General features: G+C 38.3%; 2 protein-coding genes across 3 annotated transcripts in view; one reads left to right on the top strand and one right to left on the bottom strand.

The window, feature by feature from the left end:
* Positions 1 to 26,880, top strand: part of hdac10 (histone deacetylase 10) — a 313,475-nt gene that overhangs the window by 85,268 nt on the left and 201,327 nt on the right. The gene's annotated exons all lie outside the window — the stretch shown is intronic.
* LOC114657285 (uncharacterized) lies at positions 1,661 to 25,199 on the bottom strand. Of its 2 annotated transcripts, none has more exons than XM_051924491.1 (2): positions 25,103 to 25,199; positions 1,661 to 5,406 (listed from the first exon to the last, which is right to left on the bottom strand). In XM_051924491.1, exon 2 carries the CDS (start codon positions 5,353 to 5,355, stop codon positions 3,982 to 3,984), a length of 1,374 nt encoding a protein of 457 aa, XP_051780451.1. In that variant the 5' UTR covers positions 5,356 to 5,406; positions 25,103 to 25,199; the 3' UTR covers positions 1,661 to 3,981. The 2 variants fall into 2 exon arrangements, with proteins under 2 accessions (XP_051780451.1, XP_051780453.1); XM_051924493.1 differs by having other exon boundaries at positions 1,661 to 5,397; positions 25,103 to 25,164.

Genomic DNA, 26,880 nt, shown 5'->3' with positions numbered 1-26,880 from the left:
GCACTTTACAGAATACATGCATTATTATATTTTGTTCTTAAACCTGAATTAAACACCCTATTTAAGTAAAACGACTTTTTGGTGGAGTTTGTTAAAAAAAGATGTTACATATTTGTGAAACATGTGAGAATTGGCCTTTGCCTTCTTTGATGCACTATACGCTTTTCTTCATAAACTTATGTTAATTGCTTTCCAGAATTTGTTGGGTAAATCCTCAACTGAAAATATTAAACTTTATTAAGCATGACATGTCTTTTTAATCTTCTGAACCTATCTCATATATTCTAGGATTATGATGCATACATCCAAAGAAGTTTATTCCAAACAAAGTAATAGAAGCGTTAAAAGCTAAAGAGATTAATATAATGCACATATTACAAAATATTCATATTTTAGTGAATTGATATTTCTAATTAAAGCATCCAAATCAGGCTTGCAATGAAGCCAGTTCATACTGTAGTAGGAATCATTGTTTTATCTTTTGTGATGGATGGCCGGGGATCATGCCCTACTGGGAGGCCTGGAGAAGCAGGGGACCAGGAGAGGGGCAATTCATACCCCAGGACATGAGAGGGCAGTCCCCCTGGAGTGCATCAGGGTCACAGGCTTGATGCTTAGATGCTCCACCCTGTTGTGGTCCATGGCCCACGCCGGGGCACCTGGACAGCTCTGGAACCATTGTCTGCAGCACTTCCGCCACACCCGTAAATGCTGCTGGAAGGTAATGGGAGAGTGCTTGGAGCACTTCCGGGTGCAGTATAAAAGATGCCACCTGACTGCATTCGGAGAGCCAGAGGACAGAGGACAGAGCTTGCGGGAGAGGAGTGGAGGCGGCAAAGGAAAAGAGAAGGAAAAGAAAGGACTGTGAGTCGGAGCTGGGAGGTACAGAGGCAACACTTGACTGGAGGAGGGGAGTGCAGTGGTGAGAGAAATTAGAGTAGGAGAGAAAAAAACCTGTGCTTGTGTGTTCGTGTTGAGGTTTGGGCTTGCTGATGCCTGGGTTTCCTCCACACTTTTCTGACCAGAGATGAAATAAATGTCTATGAGAACCCCTTTGGCGCCCACCCCAGTAGATTTTAGGAAACATCAAAGAATAAATGGTGGTAATTTTATTGAGAAAGGCTTGCGCTTCCAAGCATCAGCAAAAGAGGGAAACTCATGGCAATACAGAGATGATCTTAGGTCTGTGGCTTCATCCTTAGTCCTCTGTAGTTTTCCATAGCCAACTCTTCACTGACATAACAGGATGAGCATGTTCTTCAGTACACCCATGAGTCAGCTTCAATATTACCCTGTGAAATTTAAATCTCCTATCGCTAAACGATGGGACAATGTTTGTTATGAATAATTATTATGATTAGTTACAGGTTTTATTTATTCAAAGCTAACTTTCTATGCTTGGTATCCTAACTACCTACTGCTACAGACACTCAGTACTGATGATGTAGTTGAACTCTCTCTGTTTTCAGCCTTAGGTCATTCAGTTCAGGATGGTCTGTCAGAGGTGATGCCATGCCATTCTTTATTGCCAGGTAGTGTTAGCTCCATCAGTGGACCAGGATCAGTGTTAGGAATTGCACTGTAGAAAGGTTGTTCCACTAACAGTACCCCCCTCAAAGCCACAAGGGAGGCAAAATAACCACAAGAACAATAAAAAAAATCACAACAAAAATAATAATGCTTTAATTAGCATGTATTATATATTTTTTCAGCATGCAATCTACATCAGACACTGTCAAGAGAATTGCATTTGAATATCAGCAGAGTGAAAATTCCTGTAACAATTTGCATAATCTCGCTCTGTCTCTCTCTCAATGATGGATAAGTTGTTATCTTGTCCTGGTGCTGTCCAAGCATGCAGAAAAGTCTGGATGGCAGAAGTCAATGGATGGCCATATTTCAATGGTCAGCTGTGGTGGTACTTCAGCAGTGGTAAGATTCTCAAATGCCAAAGTTGTAACTTTAGGATAATAATTGTTTTGCTACAATAAACCAATCAGCGTTTAATTAAGAGCTTCACCCTTTTAATTATTAACCGAGTACAGGTGACTAATAAGTTTGTAAATTGAAGCCTACATATGCTGATGCATCTACTGGTTGAACTAGTAGAAGTTCACAATAAATTGAAATCACTAGTAAGCGTTCTCCAGCAGTTAAAAAGATACAGTAAGTCATGAATGATCTGCCATGGGTCTCAGCACACAATATATTACATGTCTTATACATAATAAATTTGCAAATGTGTTTGCTGCAATATATTACTGAAAATTAATGTTTCCTTACATTTCAGATACATTATTCAAGCTATATACTGTATATGTTGCATTAAATTGAAAGATATGTTCACATATTTTTTGTATATTGCAAAATATTTCATTTTAGTTACGGATTTACTCATCTTCATTGCTGCCTACAGGTACAATATTTTAGTTGAGTATTGAAAGAAAAATTATAGACAAAATATCATGTATATGTTACGGCCAAAACCCGAAGTTCGGCCAGTTCCCAAATTGGTCGGCCATTTCGAATTTTGGCAGAGATGTGGCCAAAATCCGAATTACTAGAAATGACCAGTGTATATGCTACTTTGGCCGGCCATTTTGCGAAGTGGCAAGAACTCCTTGGCCAAAATTCGATGTGCTGATGTAAGACTGTCCGTGGGTCTTGTTCAGAAAGTGGACGCCACTTGAGACGGCCTTCCCCTCGCCCAAACACTAACCTTAAGGTCAATAAAATAGCTCCCTGACATTACATCACTATTTTAGGGCTAAAATAATAACAGAAATGTGAAACCTACTTATATACCTAATCTTAATTATTGTGAAACAACCAAGTGGCGTCCGCTTTCTGAACAAGAGCCGCCAAGGCTACACTCGATGCAATTGTACTACTAAGTGCGCAACAAATCGCTGCTCATGCCTTTTTTCTTCCGACTTTGGCTGATCGCCCCATGCTATTTTGCAAACTGGCTGGCCAAATCCTGAAATCAAGGAAAAGATCGGACATTGGCTGGTCAATTTACAGCGACATTGGTCATTTCCCGATTTGGACGGACACTTCCCGCTTTGGCCGATTTCGGGTTTTGGCCGTAACATATATACTTGCAGCCAAGCTGAAGCCTACTAGACTATGCTGAAGACTTTAACTAATGTTATCTTATGCTAAAGCACTTTTATGCAGTATACACTTTCAAATCAAGGTAAACTAGCAGAACAGCATGACCTTACAGTTACTTCACTCCCAGTACCTATACCATGCATACAATACTGAACTTGTTCAATGAAGTTCATGGTTGCAGAGGTGTTGAGCCTATTCCAGTGCCATTGGGTCCAAGGTAGGATACAAACGTTAGTTGGAGGGTGGGACACATATACCCACACATCCAAACTCCTTCATATTGAGCTAGTTTAGAGTAGCCAATTGCATTCACGTACATACTCATGTGCACACAGATAGATAGACAGACAAATAGTATGTTATTTCTCCCAAGGAGGAAATTGAGGGTTTAATAGAAGCTCGAGAAATATTAGAAGAAAAAACAATAAAAACAATTATAAAAATCAAGAAATGTTCTAACTTGGCTAAAGCTGAAATAGTGCAAATTCCATAGGAACAGTGGCTAGGCCAAGATTTGATCCTGGGATTATGAAGCTTTAAGTCATGGTGCACACACATGCTGCTTTAACAAAAAAAAGGCTAAAGGCCAGGTTTTGAGAGATTTCACAATATAAGCAAGATGTTAAAGAAGATCTTACATGTATATTGAATATTTTAAATACAATTGATGAACATTTGCAATTTTGCCTAGATTGACAGTATGAGGCAGATTACCGCAGTGTTGTTTTCTCATGTAAGGGATTCAGTTAAGTGCACATTAAAGACTGTTTTTAAAGGAAATGGTTGAAAGAAATTCAGCAGTAATAAAGTTTCAGACCACTAATGTCTTCCTGATTTGTGTTGCATTCTTCATCATTGACTGAACTAGTCTTTGTCTGCCTGGGCCTTATTCTTTGGCTGGCTCTCACTTGCTGCAGTGTTGCTTTCTGTGAGCACATTTTTCAGATTTTCATTGGCCTGATCAACTCTCGCCTGGACACCATTTTCAAACTCCTCCTTGTTTTTGATCACGAGAGCTTCAATTGTCTCCTTTGCTTTGTAACAGTTAACTTTCAGATGTGTACTTACTTCTGTGGATCTGCAGTCTGTGGGGTTGAGGCACATGGCAGCAACTAGGCTACCAACTTCAGCTAGCAGATAATTTCCAGAGACATCCACATACGTCTCAGTGAACATCTGTAGAAGGTCAGCAGCATTCACTGACTGGAAAGCTGTGCCATAAATGAGATCTTTTACAAATTCAGAATCAGAGTAGTCAGCAATAGAGGTGACTGATTTACAGAAGTCAAGAAAGTCAGTGAGGTGTTGATTCAATAAGGTTTTAATTAAATTTGTTACTATGTGAAAAACCTTACTTATCTTGATCCACTGTTCTTTGACTTGTCCCAGTGCATCTAGCCCTTTTGTCACATTATTAATAGTTGATATGCAGTCATTGTTTTCAGCCTGAAGGTTTATTATGCTTATCTGGACGTCATCATGTTCCTTGTCACATTTCCTCATGTCCTCTACACTCTGGTGGTACCTCACATTGCTTTGCTGTAGATCATGCTCTGTATACTGCATCACTATGGGATTTCGTTCCCAGTTAGCTGACCTGAAATTATCTTTCAGTTCTGCTACTTCATTCTTCATTTTTCTGTAGTAAGTCTCAGCCATGTAATGTTTGTTCTCGGCTGTAGTTTTCCTCAGATTAGCATTAACCAGATCCACATCTGTTCTCTTCCTCAAATCTTCCGATGTCATCTTTGTTATCTTGCAGTGTTCGAGAAGTTCCTCAAGTATATTATTACCCAGAGTGAAATCTTTCTGAATACTTTCTGACAGGCTTAAACATTCTTGAGAAACTTGCACAATTTTATTCATCTGCATGGGAAGCACTACTTCATTAATCTTCTGCTGTCCTTGCATCAGTGTCTGGATGACCTTCTTCACGTCTTGAGGAATGTGCCGACAGTACAGTGAGATCTGCTCCATGTTGTTGTGGGCAGTGCTAAATGCTTTCATGCACTGATCATACATCTGTAACACATTTGCATGAAATGACTGGTGGTTCTTAATGTACTGCAAGGGTTTTTCTTTGTCCAGTGCAAAATCTCCTGATGCAGAGATTTTCACCAATTGCCCTAAGACATTAATAGATATTGGCACTTGCATTAAGTCTTCTCCCCATTTGCTATAGGTGCTCATCATCAGTGCCATTTCTTTTTGAATGTCTTGTGCATTCGAGATCTGCATTTTTCCAATCTTGATTTCAAAATGATTAGTTGTTAAAATTGACTTGTTTCCCTGATATGTACACAAAAAACAAAGAAAAAAAAAAAACAACAGTAATTATAAATTTCACGATTCAACTATCATTTTCTCTTTTGACTACTGAATACCACTGCATAAATTACAAATGTTAACTTGTTAAGAATAAGGGATGATTTGTTAGAATTTAGTTTTATGGCAATCCTTTTCTTTATTTCTTCCTTTTCTGTATTTATTTGAAACACACCAAAATATTAAACATGTTTTTTTTTTTTGTCATATTATTAAGAAGAATTTCACTATATTCTGCACCCATGGAAAAAAATCCACCATGATAAAAGGACAAGTGTCTGTGTGTGGCAGTGTACCTGTGTGTCTATCCGGTTGCTTCGTCTCTGTGATATGCTTTTTGGTTTGGGATTTGTAAAAGCAGTGCTAAAGCTTTGTGGTACGCCATGTATTGGAATGAAAAATGCAATGCATTTTATTAGTACAAATGTTTGTGATATGCCATCTACTGGAGCAAAAAATTGAATGCATTGCATTACTGCATGCATTACAAAATACATATTTGGAATGGGAACAGGTGACAAATCTACCACCAATTACTCTTTCACTGTCCCACTGTGTTTTCTTCTTGTTAGCTAATTCTTACTCACAGATTTATACCTGAAACTTTGATGAACCCCCAGAAATCTTTAGTATTATGCCCTTCAAAATAAAAATCTTCTCCCAGACCCATAAATTTATAAATTAATAATAATATTTTATAAGCAATTTCCTATATCACCATCAGGTCATCTATAAAGTTCTTTTTTAATATAGCATTGAATGTACAGTTTAATGATTAACTAGACATATTCAAGTAATACTTCCCCAAGTCATTCAATTTAGGATCATATTAGTAATGCATCTTCACTTTTTTAACCCTTAAAATTACAGAATACTCCATATAAAGTATGGTATAATTAACATGAAATAACTTTCTGCTGTTTAACAATGATTTTATTTTAAGTGTCCCACAATTTTCTAGTGTTTTTTATTTTGTTTAACTTGACCCAATGTGCAGATGGCACTGCTGCCTAACAGTTCTAAAGTTCTGGATTTGAACCCCAGTCCAGTCACTGCCTGTATGGAGTTTACTTATACTCTCTTTTGTCTTTGTGAAACTTTTCTTGATATGTTTAGGTTTTCCTCACAGGTTAGAAAGACATGTATGTCAGGTTAAATGACAACTCAGAACTGGCTAGATTGATTAGTTTAAGTGTGTCCTCCTCTCTCTTCACGGTTGGTTCTTGACTTAAGCTAATGAACCTGCTAGAAAAGACCCCTATACTGTATTGGAAGGGTTGAATAATAGATAGATGGATGGACAGACAGACAATCTTATCTCTCTATTATAAAAGAAAATCTTGAGACGAGACAAGACTATTGCCAAGAGATATTTTCAAGTCCCACCCTCCTCTCAATTATTTCCGGTTAACGGCCCACACCCACGGTCCTCTCACCTCTCAATTGTGTGAATGCTTTTGTCAGACACAGTTCCTGCACTCTCAGCTGTTATAAATTTTTACGTTTTCCTCATTTTGAGTTCCCAATAAAAGAAGATTTATTTTGTCCAAATCTTATTGAAGAATTTCATCCCGAACAGTTATCAACAGAAGAAAACGAGAAACGATGAAGTCAAATGAGTTAACGTGAAAATGGTCAATCGGTTACACAGCAAATTGGTTAAATGCATATCAATAGACTATGCTGAAACAGTTGGTGATGATGGTGCAAAAGATGAAAACATCAACTTGCAATATCTCATAGAATACGACATTCAATCATGGGCAGTTATACGTTGCATTGTCACGATGTAAGTCCAAACACTGAATCAAAATTCAATGCGATATTGATGAAACGTTAATTCGAAATATTGTTTTAGCTGAAGTTTTACAGTAAAAGCATAAGTTTAAAAAGTATTTGTGTGTTAATTTCAAAGCCAAACAGAATGAAAACATATAACGCAAAAAATACCTCTAACACAACATGAAACATAATTTTATTTCAATTTATTAAGTTTAACTATGGTTAATTACTCTCTGTATTGTAAAATAGATAGTTCAATTATGCATATGTAACAGTTCCCATGAAAATAACAATCTGTTTAGATTGTACATCCGCTTCCCCATACGCGAGCAGCAGAGCCACAAAGTGGCTAGCATGTAGCGCTCGCCTGGGGGTTGGCAAGCGAAGTGAGCAGGGGACACAGCACCTTAGTTTTAAATATATACTTCCCAAAAACAAATAATAAATATCATGGAAATGGCAAAAGGGAAACCACATGTTTTGTTCTGCTGAATTTGACTTTAAATCAAAGATTGACAACCATCACTTCTTTCACACACATTCTGGGCTCATTCCACATTACTATGTTTTCATTTAAAAATGCAGACATTATTCTCTGTTTTTACTTTTCGTAAACACTACTCTGGTGTTTTCATTCATCAAAAACAAATACTTTTGAAAATGTTCACTGGAGGGATATACTTCTGCATTGTGGGTAGGTGAAAATGCAGTTTTTGAAAACCACAGACACTCTAATCGCACTCTGATTACTTATTAAATGGTCCTTCGCTGACTGGATCTTGTTCATTACAACATCTCCTTCTCTGATTAGTCACCCTTCAAGGAAGAAAACCATATTTCAAAATACTGGACAAAGAAGAACTCCTTTCTATGGAGTTCTTTGTGTTGCTTACTTGTATGGATCTTTAATGCTTTTTGTAACATTTTGAATCCTACATACATGAGCAAAAGGCAAATAATTTATCTGTCACTACAGTTATGCAATAAATTCTGTTGCTGGCAGCATTACCAAGGCGTTGCCAGGTGTAGGCAAATGTCTATGTCATGAGCATTTTTTGTCATTTTAGCATAGATGGAGATACTTTCCATAAGTTATGTTAAAAATGCTAGTAAGCACAGAGATCATTTTGGTTTAAGAATGCCATTTTTAAATGAAAACATAGCAGTATGGGCTTAGCCTGAGATCCCCATAAACCAGTTCAAGGACCTGAGCCTACCCTAGCACCACAAGACGCAAGGTGAAAAACAACCTTGGGCAAGACACTAGACTATTGCCTGAATGGCATTCATTATTCCATGTTAAGGGGAAAGAAATGTTTTTAATGTCTGCTGAACTGTTTGATGCAAATTTTAATGTTAATCATAAATACAATTTGAATCTGAACACAATATAAAAAAACAATTCTGTACCCCTTTAATCTAATTTTGGGTCATAGGGAAACATAGCCTAATAAGGCAGTATCAGAAGCAAAGTGGGAACCAACCCCAGATAAAGCACTAGACAGACTTAGGGCACACACATGCACACAAAGGTTAATTTACAATCACCCGAGGGTAAAAAAACCTAAAAAAATAGATGGATCGTCATACTCCATATAGACAATAATTAGGCATGGGATTTGGTTCTAGGACATTATACATGAGGTATTAAAGCAAACCAGTCCACCAATGCACATCATGGCATACGGTCGGGACGCCACTATAATGGAAGGTCCGGGAGAGACAGCCTATCCAGAACATTATCTCCCCTGTAGCGCTAGAGGGCAGCCCCTCTGGTGTGCAGTAGTGCCATGGGTTTGAACCATTAAAACTCAACCTTGCTGGAGCCCAAGGCCACCACCAGGGGGGGATAGGCTCTCTCCCCTGGACCTACCATTATAGGGGTGTCCCAGCCAGGCAAGGACCCCAGCCATCTGCCACAACATATATATACTTACACTTGTCAAACTTTCTTAAACCAACTCAGGGTCCTGTGGGGGCTGAAGTCTTGCAGCAGCCCGTCACAGGGCACCCATATATACAAGCATGCTCAGTTACAGAATTCTAATTTACAGCCTCCCATTAACCTAATCTTCACACCTTTGGGTATATGTGAGAAGGAACAGAGCACCCAGAGGAAAACCCATACAGACAAAGTGATTTATGCAGACAAATACATTTTAATAAATGATATAGTGGACCAAGGAACAAAATGTTATTTGTTGATGTTAGCCTTTACCTGAAGCACTGCAACTCTTCTACTGTTCGTATCACTTTCAGATAACATGCATACAGTCATGACCAAAATTATCGGTACCCCTGGTATTTTCCCAGAAAATGCACCATTTCTCCCAGAAAATTGTTGCAATTACAAATGTGTTTGTATACACGTTTATTTCCTTTATGTGCATTGGAACAACACAAAAAAACAGAGGCAAAAAGCCAAATCTGACATCATGTCACATAGAACTCCAAAAATAGGCCAGACAAAATTATTGGCACCTTTTCAAAATTGTGGGTAAATCGTTTTATTGCAAGCATATGATGCTCGTTTGAACTCACCTGTGGCAAGAAACAGGTGCTGGCAATATAGCAATCACACCTGAAGCCAGTTAAAATGGAGAAGAGTTGACTCAACCTTTCTGTTGTGTGTCTGAGTGTGCCACACTAAGCATGGAGAACAGAAAGAAGAGCAGAGAATTGTCTGAGGACTTGTTGTGGAAAAATACCAACAATCTCAAGGCTACAAGTCTATCTCCAGAGATCTTCATGTTCCTTTGTCCACTGTGCGCAACATAATCAAGAAGTTCACAACACATAGCACTGTAGCTAATCTCCATGGACGTGGACGGAAGAGAAAAATTGATAAAAGACTCCAACGAAGGATAGTCCGAATGGTAGATAAACAGCACCAATCAACTTCAAAATATATTCAAGCTGTTCTGCAGACTCAGGGTGCAACAGTGTCAGCTCGAACTATCCGTTGACATCTGAACGAAATGAAACGCTATGGCAGGAGAGCCAGGAGGACCCCACTGCTGACACAGAAACATAAAAAAGCCAGACTGGAGTTTGCCAAAATGTACTTGAGGAAGCCAAAATCCTTCTGGGCGAACGTCTTGTGGACAGATGAGACCAAGGTAGAGCTTTTTGGTAAAGCTTATCATTCTACTGTTTACAGAAAATGGAATGAGGCCTACGAAGAAAACAACACAGTACCTACAGTCAAACATGGTGGAGGTTCTAAGATGTTTTGGGGATGTTTTGCTGCCTCTGGCACTGGATGCCTTGACTGTGTGCAATGCATCATGAAATCTGAAGACTACCAAAAGATATTGGGGCGCAATGTAGGGCCCAGTGTCAGAAAGCTGGGTCTGCATCAGAGGTCATGGGTGTTCCAGCAGGACAATGACCCCAAACATACCTCTAAAAGCACCCAGAAATGGTTGAAGACAAAGCGCTGGAGAGTTCTGGTGGCCAGCAATGAGTCCGGATCTAAATCCGATTGAACACTTATGGAGAGATCTCTAAATTGCTGTTAGGAGAAGGCACCTTTCAAATCTGAGAGACCTTGAGCAGTTTGCAAAAGAAGAGTGGTCGGAAATTCCAGTTGAGAGGTGTAACAAGCTTGTTGATGGTTATAGGAAGCGCTTGATTTCAGTTATTTTTTCCAAAGGGCGTGCAACCAAATATTAAGTAGAGGGTGCCAATAATTTTGTCCAGCCCGGTTTTTGAGTTTTGTGTGAAATGATGTCAGATTTGGCTTTTTTTCTCTGTTTTTTTGTGTTGTTCCAATGCACATAAAGGAAATGCACGTGTATATCAAAACAGTTGCAACTGCAACAATTTTCTGGGAGAAATGGTGCATTTTCTAGGAAAATTCCAAGGGTGCCGATAATTTCGGCCATGACTGTATGTGTAAAACCACACATTTTTGAGGAAAACCTATTTTAAAAAATAGTTAAAAGTACATGAAGTGTACTTTTAAACTCCAATTACAATCTATAAATGCACAATGTCTAAATCAATTCTGTGGTATTGTGTAAATAACATAAACCAACTGCTAGCAGCCATGTGTGATTCTAGAAATCAAAATAAAAAACAGTGTTTCATAAAAGTACAATAATAGAAAACATTTATAACATGTTAATATTAGAGTACAGATCACAAGATAACAAGGTTCTTATTACAAAACAAATGGACAATATTCCATTACTGTGCAGTTAATTATTTATTTTATGAACAATGTGAAAACTTGTTTGCAACAACAGTGACTAAAAACTACACTTTTGCACATTTAGGATCACATATGTTAGAATATTTTAGGGACAGTATAAAAATATTGGTCACACTTTAGTTTAGGTACTGCAAAAATGCTTCTATCACTCATTTACTAGTATGTAACAAGACCTTAACAAAGGCTTATTTTGGTCTTCAAAACATTTATAAAACATCAGGAGATAGGTTATTCATCTCTCTAAATTGTGGCCAGTTGACATGATTGCAAAATGATTTGTTAATATGAAGGATTCACAGGTCTTATATGAAATATGTAATAATTGAGAGAAACATGTCTCAGCTAAGCCACCTCAGACCACTCCAAAGTGATGTTTTCTAAGTAGGCCACATTGCAGAGATAAATAAACACTTTACTGATGCTTTGTATGTGTTATGTTATGAAGGTCTTGTTACATAATAGTAAATGAGTAATAGTTGCATTTTTGCAGTACTTAAACTAAAGTGATACCAAAATATTAGCTTGGTAATATTGGAATTTAGGAAATGAATGCCATAATTTTGTCACCACCCATGATTTGAATGATTAAAGCATTTATACTGAACTGCACAGGAGGGTGCCATTACCTTAAAGATCAGCAACCCAGTCACTGTGTGCAGACTGCATGTTCTCCATGTGTCCCCATTGTCCAGAAAGAAAAACTAAATGTAATGCTGACTGGCAGCTCTAAACTGTCATGCATGTCACGCGTGTCGATCACTTACATTAAACTAGTTTCCAATCTAGGTTATTTCTTATCTTTAGGACAGTACTACATTAAATACTGTACATTTGCTCCCTCCAACATCCATCCATCCATCCATTTTCCAACCCGCTGAATCCGAACACAGGGTCACGGGGGTCTGCTGGAGCCAATCCCAGCCAACACAGGGCACAAGGCAGGAACCAATCCTGGGCAGGGTGCCAACCCACTGCAGGACACACACAAACACACCACACACCAAGCACACACTAGGGCCAATTTAGGATCGCCAATCCACCTAACCTGCATGTCTTTGGACTGCGGGAGGAAACCGGAGCGCCCGGAGGAAACCCACGCAGACACGGGGAGAACATGCAAACTCCACGCAGGGAGGACCCGGGAAGCGAACCTGGGTCCCCAGGTCTCCCAACTGCGAGGCAGCAGCGCTACCCACTGCGCCACCGTGCCGCCCTCCCTCCAACATGTATTTAGTAATTCTAAGACTACAGAGGGTTACATTAAAAGTTAGCAGTAGAGTTTAGTTAATAAAACAATTCAGAGCAACTAAGGCTATTCAGCTGAAAGCAGCCCAGTTGTAAAAATGAGTATGACTTATCTTATCAAGATGTCAATTGTGGTTCTACACACAAAAATCATTTTATTTAAGGTGGGTGCATAAACTTAACATTAGGTCATTTTCATTTAGCCATCTCCTGTAAAACAGCATACACATTAAAAATGATACTGTTAATTGTAGGACTCACCAGAGGTTTATATTAAATAATTTATTTTTTGCATTTGGTATGTTGTTTTTCCTGTATTTTCAAAGATGTCTTGTGTTATCTTTATTTTTAGTGATTGTCTTGTAATTGTTAATTAACTCTTTATAGTTCTTTTTGTTAGTTTTGATGATTCTTCCTTGTATTCTGTCAATTACGTTGTTCTGTCTTTTGTTAAGGTAATGAAAGACACCCTTAACTAAGTAATTAAGTTTAATGGTCGGCTATAAAAAGCATTTGTTACCACCGCTTAGACATAGTGGTGGTATTAATTGCTCTTCTGCTCCTGTTTTACTCTCTAGGTTTTGTTGTATTTTAAAACCTTGCGCAGGGTTATTTGGTAAGTCACGTTGCTCTTTTTTACTTTTGAATTTGGTTTTCATTTTGTACTTTTGATTCTTTTTTCCTTGTTTAATATGTCAGTCGGAGTTAAAGAATTTATTTTTGTATGTATTTTTTAGTTTAAAAATTCCTAAGCATTCCCAATTCTAAATTAACCCTTTTGGCCCTGACATCCTATTACTAGTACATGTATAAGAAGCCATTTTTGTAACCCACAGGTATTTTTGCAGCCGTTGGCACAGGATGTGATACTATTAGTGCAGACTGGCATACAGTCTGCAAAACACAATAGTGAAAATGGATGCTTCCGGACTGTGTGCACCACTTTCAATTTTATTTCCTCAAGAGCATTGAAGTATTTATTTGTCAGCTAGTGTATAATAATAGTGATATTTTTTTCTCATTTTTGAGCTTCCTAGACATCCCAAAGGTAGAATATCTCACAAAATAATTTTTCCCATAAAAACAGAAAATCCAGGACAGAAAGGGTTAATTTTGTATTACTTTTTCTGTAATGCAACTTTTATTGTTAAGTTTTTGTTGTGTAACCAAAACTCTTGATGGTTTCCCTCTCCATGTTTGGGAAAATAATAACAAAAAAAGAATCGAAACAGAGAAACAAATACCAGAAGGGTTCCTTGACACTGTAATTAGGTGTAACATGGCTTTATGCTTAGAACCCCATCTGTCTGTATGTTAAAAGTGTCTATAGTAAGTAGCGGCCTTTTTAACTTTTCCTTCACTTCTTCCTTAAGTTCATGCAACAGCATAATTGCATTCTTTTAAGGGCCTCAATTTAAGGCAACAGGGAATCTTAGTAATGGGCTCATTCATCTGTCATTTTTTGCTAAAATTGAAGTAAGAAGTGCTTATAATTTAATTTGGACAACAGAAAGGGACAAATGTAAAACAACCTTCAAGGCTACGTCATTATTTCCATATGGATTAGTTAATTCACCAGCTTTTTCTGCATTTTTAATAAATAATTGCTTTTGAGATCTACATGACCAACATGTAATAGTTTACATTGGTGAAAAAAATGTAAGAGAGCTTAAGCAGGTGTGCTCAGACCACAACAAAATTGGCAAAATGTGAATTTCATTTATTTTGTTACTCTATCTGCATTTACCGAAAGATCATTCAAGCTATCTGAATGAACGTCTGAAACTAAAACACTTGCATCCATTCATTTGTGAGACTATAATAACATGTACTTCTCATAACAGAGAATGTCTTTAATGAGAAAGGACTGGGAGGTGTATGTAGCCAATTGTCAAGCTGATTTTATTTAGCAGGAAGTCAATAATGTCTTTCATTTACATTAAAACAATAACCAAGAATCTAAGTCATTAAGCCAGAAATATTTTTTCATAAGCTAAAGTAAACCCTTGACGATCGCTTAACCATACAATATTTATCCAACCTCAGGAAGCGTGCACGAACTTTTATATGGTCATTCCAATGATGGCACACATTGCACAGTCCTGGTGCCTTCTGGGTATAATTGACATAGTAACAATTATGTTAAATAGCATAAAATGGTGGTGCCCAAAATAGTAAAAAAAACAGCACCGGAATATAATGGGAAAAATGGCATAATTTTCTCCAGAGGCTTACTAGAAATATAGCAATGTCAAAAATTAATTCCAGATTATAACACTTGCATTAAAGCATTCAGAATAATGTCAAGTATCCAAATTTGAAGTTGAAGCAGTTCTGTCATAAAGGAAGCACACAGAATTTCCCCGTTTACCATTGTCTATAAGAAATTATCTTCAGCAGAGTAAAAGAATATGTTTGTGATTAAGAATTAACATAAAATGTTCAAATGTGCTTAAGGGAATTCAGAGTTTCAAGCAGCTATCAGGCACAAGGCAGGAACCAAGGTAGGCAGTCCATCACAGGACCCACTCAGGCTCATAGACTAGTGTGGAATTGCTAAATAACATACCAGGCACATCTTTGAGAATGAGGGGAAACAACTAAGAGCAGGATTTGAGCCCAGGATGCTGAATCCATTACACAGCACAGTTTCCCTCTGTGCCACTCTATTTAAGAGTTAGAAGTTAGTAATACTAGGATGTTGTACCGTGTTAGCCATTATGAATGTAGTGAAAAGTCAAGCAAAATGACACCTTTTATTGGCTAACTAAAAAGATTATAATATGCAAGCTTTCGAGGCAACTCAGGCCCCTTCTTCAAGCAAGATGTAATGGGTCAGAAGTTGTAATATTAGCTTTGAAAGAAAGAAGGCATTGACTGGAGAGGTCATCCTTCTTTAAACAACACTATATTGACCTTATTTAAAAACAGAGGAAAGCTTGAAAGTCAGATAGCCTGTTTTTAGTTTTTCTTCTAATATTAATCAATTAAAAAAATGAAGTGATTTTTTTTTCAAAATTGTAAGCAATATAGTCTTACACAAGGTTTTTAGCCAAAGGCATTCTGGCTTTTAACGAATCTGTAAAATAATCCCGGAACAATAAGTCTATGTCTCCTCCGGTTTAGTGATGGACTAACTTTTCTTTTTATCAAAACTGTATATTTTCCATCCATCCACTTTCCAACCCGCTGAATCTGAACACATGGGCACGGGGGTCTGCTGGAGCCAACTCCAGCCAACACAGGGAGCAAGGCAGGAACCAATCCTGGGCAGGGCGCCAACCCACCGCAGGACACACACACACACATACACCAAGCACACACTAGGGCCAATTTAGGATCACTAATGCACCTAACCTGCATGTCTTTGGACTGTGGGAGGTATATTTTACGTTGCTTAATTAGAACACTCTCTCTAGACGAGAACAGGCCATTCAGCCCAACAAAGCTCTCCAGTACTATCCACTTATTTCTTCCAAGAAAACATCAAGTCGAGTTTTGAAAGACCCTAGCGTCTTGCTGTCTACCACACTATTTGGTAGCTTATTCCAAGTTTCTATCGTTCTTTGTGTAACGAAAAACTTCCTAATGTTTGTGCGAAATTTACCCTTAACTAGTTTCCAACTGTGTCCCCATGTTCTTGATGAATTCATTTTAAAATAACAGTCTCGATCCACTGCACTAATTCCCTTCATAATTTTAAACACTTCAATCATGTCACCTCTTAATCTTCTTTTGCTTAAACTGTAAAGGCTCAGCTCTTTTAATCTTTCCTCATAATTCAACCCCTGTAGCCCTTTAAATCAACCTAGTCGCTCTTCTCTGGACCTTTTCTAGTGCTGCTATGTCCTTTTTGTAGCCTGGAGACCAAAACTGCACACAGTACTCAAGATGAGGCCTCACCAGTGCATTATAAAGGTTGAGCATAACATCCTTGGACTTGTACTCCACACATCGTGCTATATATCCTAACATTCTGTTAGCCTTCTTAATGGCTTTTGAACACTGTCGGGAAGTCGATAGCTTAGAGTCCACTATGACTCCTAAATACTTCTCATAAGGTGTACTCTCGATTTTCCAACCGCCCATTGTGTATTCAAACCTAACATTTTTACTTCCAATGTGTAATACTTTACATTTACTGACATTAAATTTCATCTGCCACAAATCTGCCCAAGCCTGTATGCTATCCAAGTCCTTCTGTAATGGTATAACGGATTCCAAATTATCTGCCAATCCACCTATCTTGGTATCATCTGCAAACTTAACCAGCTTGTTACTTATATTCCTATCTAAATCATTTATATATATTAAAAATAGCAGTGGCCCTAGCACTGACCCCTGTGGAACACCACTCTTAACATCAGCCAGTTCTGATGAAGTTCCTCGCACCATCACCCTCTGCTTCCTTTGTCTGAGCTAATTCTGCACCCATCTACAAACATCACCCTGAACTCCCACCTCTTTTAATTTGATGCCCAACCTCTCATGTGGCACCTTATCAAATGCTTTCTGAAAGTCCAGATAAATAATATCATAAGCTTCACTTTTTTTCGTATCCTTTTGTTGCCTCCTCATAGAATTCCAGCATGTTAGTAAAACACGACCTCCCTCTTCTGAACCCATGCTGACTGCTTAGAATAACTCCTGTCCTTGCCAGGTGTTGCTCGATCTTATCCTTAATAATTCCTTCCATTAATTTTCCTGTGATGCATGTTAAGCTTACTGACCTATAGTTGCTTGGATCTGCCCTGTCACCCTTTTTATATAATGGGATGATATTTGCCATTTCCAGTCCTTCGGAATCTCTCCAATGCACAGTGACTTCCTAAAAATATACGTCAAGGGTTTATATATGTACTCACTAGACTCCTTAAAAACACAAGGATAAATATTATCTGGTTCTGGTGATTTGTTCGATTTCAGCTTATTTAATCTGAGCAGTACTTCTCCCTCTACAATTTCCAAATCCCTCAGTACCTCCTTAGTAGTCACGTTTACCTCTGGGAGGTTATCCACTTGCTCACTTGTAAACACCTCAGAAAAATGAAAGTTTAAGGCATCCGCTATTTCACTCTCTGTATCTTTTAATTCCCCTTTACTATTCCTGATGCACTTGACCTCCTCCTTGACTGTTCTTTTACTACTAAAATACTGAAAGAATCTCTTAGGGTCTTCTTTCACCTTATCTGCTATATTCCTCTCCAACTGTCTTTTAGCCTCCCTGATATCCTTCTTAATGGTTGCCCTCATGTTCTCATACGCTCTACAATTCACTTTGCAGTCATTAGTCTTATATGCCTTATAAAGCAGTTTTCTTTTTTAAATCTTTATTAATCCACTGTGGAGTTTTTTTTAGTTTCCTATTAATTCCAAATTTAGGTATGTATCTGTCCTGCATTACATGTAAAACATTTTTAAACCTATTCCACTGCTCCTCGACTGTCTCCACACTTAAAAGCTTATCCCAATGTATCCTACTTAGACATTGTCGCATCTGCTCAAAATTAGCCCTACCAAAGTTCAACTTAACAATTTTAGTCTTTGCATCTGCACTCTTACAAAATACTGAGAATTGTATTACATCATGGTCACTTGACCCTAGTGGTTCAATCACCTCTACACCCTCAATTCTATCCTGATTATTACAAAATACTAAATCCAGACAGGCTTCACCCCGTGTTGGTGCTTTAACATGCTGTGTTAAAAAACAGTCATTGATTACTTCTAAAAACTCCTGCTCTTGTACTCCGCCATCTGTAAGGTTATCCCAGTTAATATTTGGATAATTAAAGTCCCCTATGACTATAATGTCTCCCTGTAAACTTGCCTTTTTGATATTGCTAAAAAGATGTGTGTTGAAATTACTGTCTGAATTGGGTGGTCTATAACACACTCCTAAAATAAGACCTCTTTCTCTAATATTTTCCAGGCGAAGCCACATGTCCTCACTATGATGGGGCTCATCATCCAACTGAAGAAGACTTACATTTAAATCCTGCTTGGCATAAACAGCAACCCCACCTCCTTTTCTGTTCTGTCTATCCTTCCTAAAAAATGTGTATCCCTCTATGTTACACTCATCCCCATCTTTGTTATTTAGCCAGGTTTCCGTTATTGCTATAATATCATAATTATGCTCTGCTACATACAACTCCAACTCACTTACCTTATTTTTGATACTTCTAGCATTAAGGCAAGCTATTTTTAATGTATTACTCCTTCTACATTTAAATGTTTGCTTAGAATTTACATTACTATGCATTCTTGTTTCTACACCATTGTTTGTTCTTCCATGTATAGATCTAAACCTGGCCTGTCCTAAACTCCCTGCCCCCCCATTCCCTAGTTTAAACAATCCTCGACTAGCCTACACATATGCCTCCCCAATACATTGGTGCCCCTCCAGTTCAGATGTAACCCGTCATGGCGGAACAGGTCCCATCTGTTCCAAAAGGAGTCCCAATGCCCCATAAACCTATACCCTTCTACCCTGCACCAAGATTTGAGCCACACATTAAGCCTTCTAATCTCCTCAATCTTACCTGGACTGGCACGTGGCACAGGCAGAACTTCGGAGAAGACTACCTTGTCAGTTCTGCTCCTCAGCTTAGCACCTAACTCTTTGAATTTGGATCGCAGAACTGACAGACTACCCTTATGTATGTCATTTGTTCCAACATGGACAATGACAACTGGATGCACCCCTGATCTGGCCAAGAGCCTATCCACCCTTCAAGGGAGGTCCCCCACCTGTGCTCCCGGAAGGCAACACACCGTGCGAGACTCTCTCTCTCTCTGGAGCACACCTGTGCTTCAATCCCCCTAATGATTGAGTCCCCAACTATCACTACCTCTCTCTTTTTGGGAACTGGTTTTGAGGTGGCCCACTGGGGCTCCTCATCCCTGCCTACCACCTCAGAATTATCAGAGACACCGTCCAGCTCCGCAAGGACATGATAACAGTTTGCCACTTCTAATTCTGGTGTTGATGCCCCCGGACAGTGTGCACCCTTTGCCTTACGCCTTGTGACCGTGACCCACCTGTTTCTACCTGTCTGGTCTGGGATCTCCTCCCGCGCCACCTTGGGGGTGCACACTATCTCTCTAAAGGACACCTGGGCCAAGTCCGCCAATTCTCTATTACAACGCAGGTCAGCCAACTCCTCCTCCAGTTCAGTGACCCTGAACTCGAGGTGCTGGATCAGCTGACATCTCTTGCAGATGTAGCCCTCATTGAGAACTGGCTCTTCCAAACCATCATCCAACAGGACTTGCATTGCACGGGCCTCATTATTAAAATTTGATTTGGGATTAGTAAACTGCCTTAAGTTTGTTTTTTTTTTGTTTTTTTAATTAAATTTCTCCTTCTTTCGGCTGCTCCTTAACTTAAATGGTATAACTACCATCTGCTACAGATATTTTACACCTTTTCCCCTTAAGCTCCTGTACTGTTCTCCCTCTCAGCTGCCTGCTATTTGTCTTTCTTTGAGGTTAACTTTACTTTTCTCTGTCTCTTCTCCTACCTTTGCGCTCCTCTTTCTTATAAGCTCTCCACTCGCACTGTTTGTATTCCCCCGTATTAATGAACCCTTACGCTGTCGACCACTTACTGTTCTACCTCTGGACCGCTAAGGACTGTTTAATCTAAAATAAACAAAATAAATAAAACTTTACTACCTTGTTTGCTCCTAAAGCCGCTTGTGCCTGCTCGGCGCCTTAACACTGGCCGCTTACCTGTGCACTGCTAAGCCTTTTACTGCTTTGAAGTCAGCCGCGGCCTTTTTTTCTTTTCCTTTTCCGTTTCCTTTAAACTAAGAAATCGCTGTTACGACGACGCGGTTATTTGCTTACAAATGCCGATATAAGTTACTGCTGCTTTCTACCCTACCTCCTCGATGCTAATTCCAATGCAGATAACAAGAACAAAAACAAAAACAGGTATAAGTAACTTTTCCAAGCGTACCTCCAAACACCCAGCTACTTTTGCTCTTGTGCGGGCGAAAAAAAAGCAAAAAAAAAAAAAAAACCCTTCTAAAGGGAAAAAATTCCTACACGGTTCCTTAGCGGCAAACCAAAAATCAAAGTTTTAAGAGCAAAATGTATTTTTTTATTTAAATCTTACACCACAGAACAGACCAAAAACTCTCAACAGCCTCTAGCGTTTGCAAAGCACACGTCAGTCCTTCACTTGTGCACATAATTAACAGTAAGTACACCTTGCAGGTTGAAATCGTTAAAAATTATTAGTCAGCAATTTTTAAAAGAAGTAGAATATATGGTACAGTATTCAGAGTGAATTATGCTCTCTATTATAAGTGATAACCATGTATCTGCAGAAATGTGTTCATCAGCAATGGATGGCTGGAACAAGTGGAACAACGTGTATATTATTATATACAGTAAAATGGGTCATATGATTGTATGGATTTTGGGTGAAAAATTCTAAAGAAATGTGCTTAATACTGTAAAATGTTCAGGTACCATTGGTTCTGGGTCAGTCTTCTTCAGAACTCAATCATATGGCCTTCCATGCCTATTTAAAGTCTGTTCTGTCACATTCATCTAACTGCAGGATGGTTAAAGCTTTGAACCTTAATAAAAGTAATGTATTTTGTTTAATCAGTGAACACACTACAAGCTATTTTAGCAATTATAATTTTACCTGAAGCTTTAAAGAGTTGCAATTCCAATCCATTAATTGCCTGTGTGATGTTTGCATATTCTATCCATATCTGAGTGAACTTTTCACAGGGCCACTGGATTCATCCCAGTGATATATATGTAACATTACTGGTTACTTTGAACTATGTATGTACTGTATGTGTGCAGGGCTGGATTAAGACAAAATTGGGCCTGATGCTACAGCGCAAAAAAGGTCTATTTTTTCTCATCATTGGTGCATGTGCATTCGACACTCACCGTACATGCACACTCAGACTGACCAAGGAGCCTTAATTGCTTGCAACGCAACCAGCCAGCCTTTATTGAACATGAATAATAACAATGACGTAGTATCGTAACAACTCGAGATTAACATCAAGCTATGTAACATCAACATTCAATAGCAATTGTCTGAAAAGTGCACTTAATGCAGAAAACCTAAAAATGAAATACACACAATTTCGCAATTCTCTTACGAAACAGAGTAAGAAAAAATGAATTTGCAGAGACATTGGGTCAAAGTGACTCAGTTCAGGCTCTTGAGGGTAAAAATTTGTCCACGATTTAAATTTCATAATAGTGAAAGAATCCTGTCGAGGATTTTAAAAATTCTAAACATCCATGCCGGGCCTGTGGTCCAGCTGTTAGTTTTACCTTTACAGATAACCATTTAAATAGCCATCGATTTTTACTGTACAACTAACTTTCAAGGTGGAAAATTTACTACGTGGCACTTACCGAACAATAATAAAGTGGCAAGAATCCCCAAGATATTGCAAAAATCACAGCTAAATTACTAAGTGAACTGTTTAACGTAAAATTGATAGCATTAACTTGAAATCTTCGGTTAACAATAAACACAACGACGTTATAGTTACATCACAGCGCAAAGAACAATAGTAACTGTATAATAAGTAACGCTGTGTCTAGGCGTCCAAAAGTCGGACTCCAAATTTCATTCTAAGAATTATTTTGAGGTTAATATAGCAGAGGAAAACTGTTCAGCTTCCAAAAAATTCTCGTCTGTTTTCATCAGGGCCTATTTCAGGAATGGGCCTAATGCTGCAGCATCAATAGCACCCACCTTAATCTGGCCATGTATGTGTGCCCTAGAGTAGGATTGGCATCCTGACCAACATGGGTTCCTTCCTTGTGTTCAGTGTTGCTAGGATAAGCACCAGTATCTTTCTAATAGATGTGACCACCAGAGAGAGCACTGGTAGGATATCCTCCAGTATCAGATTCATCTTGTTTGGGAGTACATTCTCATCCTATTGAAGTGTGTTTGTTGTGTATTTTTAGTCTGTCTCTAGTTATTATGGAAACAAAGCTGTGACTGCCATACTTGTCCGTATCTGGAAAGTAGTACTGACATTAGTACTGATGTATAAACCCCTCAGCAGCCACGCTTTACAGTACAGGTAATATATGGGTAGTCAGTGGCTGTCTTTGTGATGTTTTCTCAAACACTTGTTGACAGTACATTTTTCTTGCTTTTGCACATTGTTGTTTGCACTTTTAAATATGACTTACCTGTACCTGTTTTTGCAACTTTTGTTTTTTTTTCAGCACTGAGGTTTAATTTTTTTGTTCATTAGATGCTAATCAGTCAGTCAGGCACTTATACATGGTCATACAGGCCCAGGTGATCAATGCAGGGTCAACTGTCTTGTGTCCGTTTTTGGGCACCCTTATATTAACTAAACCTCACAACCTGTTAAGGATTCTAAAATCACATTCTGCTTCTTTGTCCACCTACATCTTCTAAAATTGTCAATCTACTGCAATATTTTTTCCTCTCATTATTTTTGTTTTTATGGCTGCTGTGATGTGATTCTAGGGAATTACAGAGACATCCTGACCTCAAATTCATTACAGAGATTGCCCTGGAATTAAATTCGGAATTTTCAGAAGATCATTCCTTGCTAACTGAGCTTGGAATTGGGAGAACAGCAGTGGCAAAGGGTTGAAGGTCAGGGAATTTCAGAGAGAGGTAACTTATGTTGAAAAATGAAGAGCAGTAATTTAATTCTTGAATGCTGTGTTTAGAAGGAGAACATTTAGGAGATTTTTTTTTTTTGCAACAAAAAGAATACAATTTTTCCTACAAAGTAATGACATCAAAAGTGAGATCACATTGTGTGATCATGACATAGTTATGAACACTGACATGCACAGTGTTACAGAATGCCTCTACAGGGGGTGGCTGGGAAGCAGGCTGCCTAGCCCAACCAGTGGTTAACAACATAAGAATATTCCAAAAGAGCCTGGGCTCCCAGGATTTGTTTCTCCTTGATAACTACAGTATATCACTTAATGGTTGCTTTATGTTTCCTTTGTTGTCATGTACTTTTTATTAATTGATTCATTTTCCAAATCTACATACTCCATTATAGGGTGATTGTTGTATTTATGCTTCCTTAATTTCCACCTGCGCCTGTTGAAAAATTAAAAACAAAAAGGACACTGATTTATTCTCCATTCATTGATCCTCCATTTTCTTACCTGCACGCTCATCCATATAAGTGTTGTATGGTTGTACAAGTACATTGTGGGAACCTTTCCTGAATGGAGCACCATTTATAACTATGTCAGCATATCCGTATACCAAAAAATGGTGGTTTATTTCCTGTTGCTGTGTTTCTGCTATAAACGTATAAATCTGTACAGGTGTTCTGCGTCTAGCTTCTGACAAGGGCGCTATACAAGAATAAATCTTAAATCAATTATTGGTAAATACCAAAATGCTTGTGGAAAAGACAAAAGACACTTGATAAACGAAACACCGGATCTTTAGCGATGGGCTTTGTGAATTTATTGCGCAATTAATATAAATTACCCAGAAAGCACTATGAACTACGCTAATAATGCTTAGATTAATATCCATCAGAAACTCAGTTGAACAGGCTATTTTTCACTTATCATGCTGTGAGGTAAAAAAGTGTCAGTTGTGAAAACATGCGAGGAAAGCTGCGATCCAAATGATTTAAGCCTCAAAAAAAACTCAACGCTTATTTAATTCATTTCTCATGCAGCTGTACTCCTATAAATATCTATAAGGCTGCTGACGTACTAAACTGCCGCATCTCTTTTTCATCGTTGCAGTGACAGGAGGGGACTGAACTAAAAGCATTTTTGAACGCAACTTTCACTTTCGTTTCTCTCTTTTCAGAGCAGCACCATCTTTAAGGAGTGTCGAAAAATAGGTAAAATGGAAACGATGCTGTCATAGTGTCTTTTCAGATGCCGATTATCCTGCTTATTTAAGCCGTTATCTCGCGTCTGTCTGTTAATTTCCCTTTAATATACCACGCTGTATTTCAGTAGAACTGTACTGTTTTTGCAAACAGCACAGAACCTAAACGAAGAGCTATTTGTTACACAGTGTGTACATATATACAGTGTGTATGAGCGTGTGTACGTATACATAGACATTTCTATTATCTGATCTTTGAAGTCAGTAAACACATTTTCCGATCTATACGTCATCCCATATACTGGAACAAGGTGTAAGGAAACAACGATGGGCGCAAAGCTGGAATCGGCTTTGAGTGATGCCCTTATATCACTGGTCGAGTTTATTGTGATCAATGAAGTCTGAGACGGAAGAGGAGATCAGAGGACCGTTAGAAAAATCCATGCAAACATAGAGACATCTTACATCCCACACATATAAACCCAGATCCCCGCAGTTACTATTGAACGTTAACCCTAATCAGACAAAAAAACTGATACGTTAAAAAATATTCTTACCCAAAAGTGTAGACGATCGGGGCTGTTTCGTTGCGCGTGAGACACTTGCAAGCAGCCTGACAGTCACAAGCTGTGGTGTGTCGGGATATTTGGGGGGCTCGATAGGTGGTGCTTTTCACATGGCAGCCTTGACGTCACCAATCAATCTGTAATATCAGCCCGTTCCATTTATTCTGTGTTAAGTTACATGGGATATCTCTTTGGTACCCATCATTTAGTGAGTCATACATATTTTTAAATTATTTACTGGTATTACTTTTCAATTTTGTGTCCAATTAAATACAAATTCTTATTTTATTTTTTTATGTTATAGCCAATATGTCAAATATGTCTGGATGCACACATATACTCTAGATTTAATACGATCGGAATCACGCAGACACTTTCACGTTTTCGATGTAAATTGATATTTTTTGTCAAAGTTTCTGGTATCATTATATTAATTTAAAAATACAGAAAATACATTGCTAATGTTGCAATAAGTTATTATAGCTTGAAATGACTGATTTATAATTTATTGTTCACATGACTGCAAAGCTCCATTTTCAGAAGCAATTACTCCAGTGTCCTAATGATAAAACGTCTTAGCTACTCCTTAATTAATCATGTTTTAGTGGCAGGTTATTAGAGAAGCCTTTGTAACTGTGGAAGGACAGTTAAAACCTTTTACAGTATTACAAAGCCAGTATATTATCCTTTCTTGGGTTGCAAGGTATACTGACATTCCTAAAGTTCAATTTTAGGTTCAAAAACGGCTACAATAAAAAAAAAAAAGCTTTACGAAGAAATACATCAGGTTGTTGTTTTTTTGCAGAATGAAGGTTATTTCACAGATTGCCAAGAAACTGAATGTTTCACACAAAGGTGTCTGTTACTGCCTTGTGAGAAGGAAGCACAGTGGAGCTAACAAGGACAGAGAAAGAAGTGTGAAGGTTCGTATGCACAACGGCTGAAGGACACCCAAGTCTGAGAAAGTCTGAGAAATAAATGCCTTAGAAGTTCTCAGATGGCTGCACCTTTAAATCCACTCTGAATACCTGTGTCGTCTGCATCAGAGAAAAGAAGATGCTGGCTTTAATGCAGAGTTACAATGAACAACCCATATCTGAAACTAGTAAATAAAAAGTAAAGATTAATATGGGTATGTTTGGAATCACTGAAAGGGTGCCATCGAGCAATTGTGTTGTTTCGGCCATTTTAACCTTTCATTTTTCACTGTTGCCTAGGATTCTGTATTTTAGGAAGAAGCCAACTGAGGACCTGTAAGGCATTTGCTTCACAAATTACAGACTCTGATATTGTTATTCTCTTATGTAGTTGCGCATCTGGACCTTCTCCTTTTCTCCTGGTTAGATTCAGTTTGCCCTCTTCTCTCAAAGCAGTAACAGACATCTTTGTATGAAATCTTCATTTTCTTGGCAATCTGACACCTGCAATAATGTATGAGGTGTCTGTTTCTAAAAAGTGTGGCTTTGCAGTCATGTGAATAATAAATTATCAATTCAGGCATTTCAAGCAGTTATAGTCATTTGCAACATTAGTCTTGGCTGCTGTATATTTTTAAAATCCATTTAAAGGGACCTCAGTTGAAGGACCAATGTTTATCAAAAACATGAAATTGTCTGGATAATTCCAAGTTTTGAATGCTCCAACTATAATAATATCACAAATATGCAGTACATGAAGTTAGTAATTTACATTCAAAAGTATTTTTTTTTTATTTAAAATGACTGAATTTGGCGGCACGGTGGCGCAGTGGGTAGCACTGCTGCCTCGCA

Source organism: Erpetoichthys calabaricus, chromosome 1 (assembly GCF_900747795.2).
Source record: "Erpetoichthys calabaricus chromosome 1, fErpCal1.3, whole genome shotgun sequence".
Lineage (NCBI taxonomy): Eukaryota > Metazoa > Chordata > Cladistia > Polypteriformes > Polypteridae > Erpetoichthys > Erpetoichthys calabaricus.
This window is presented reverse-complemented; position numbering and strand designations above follow the sequence as displayed.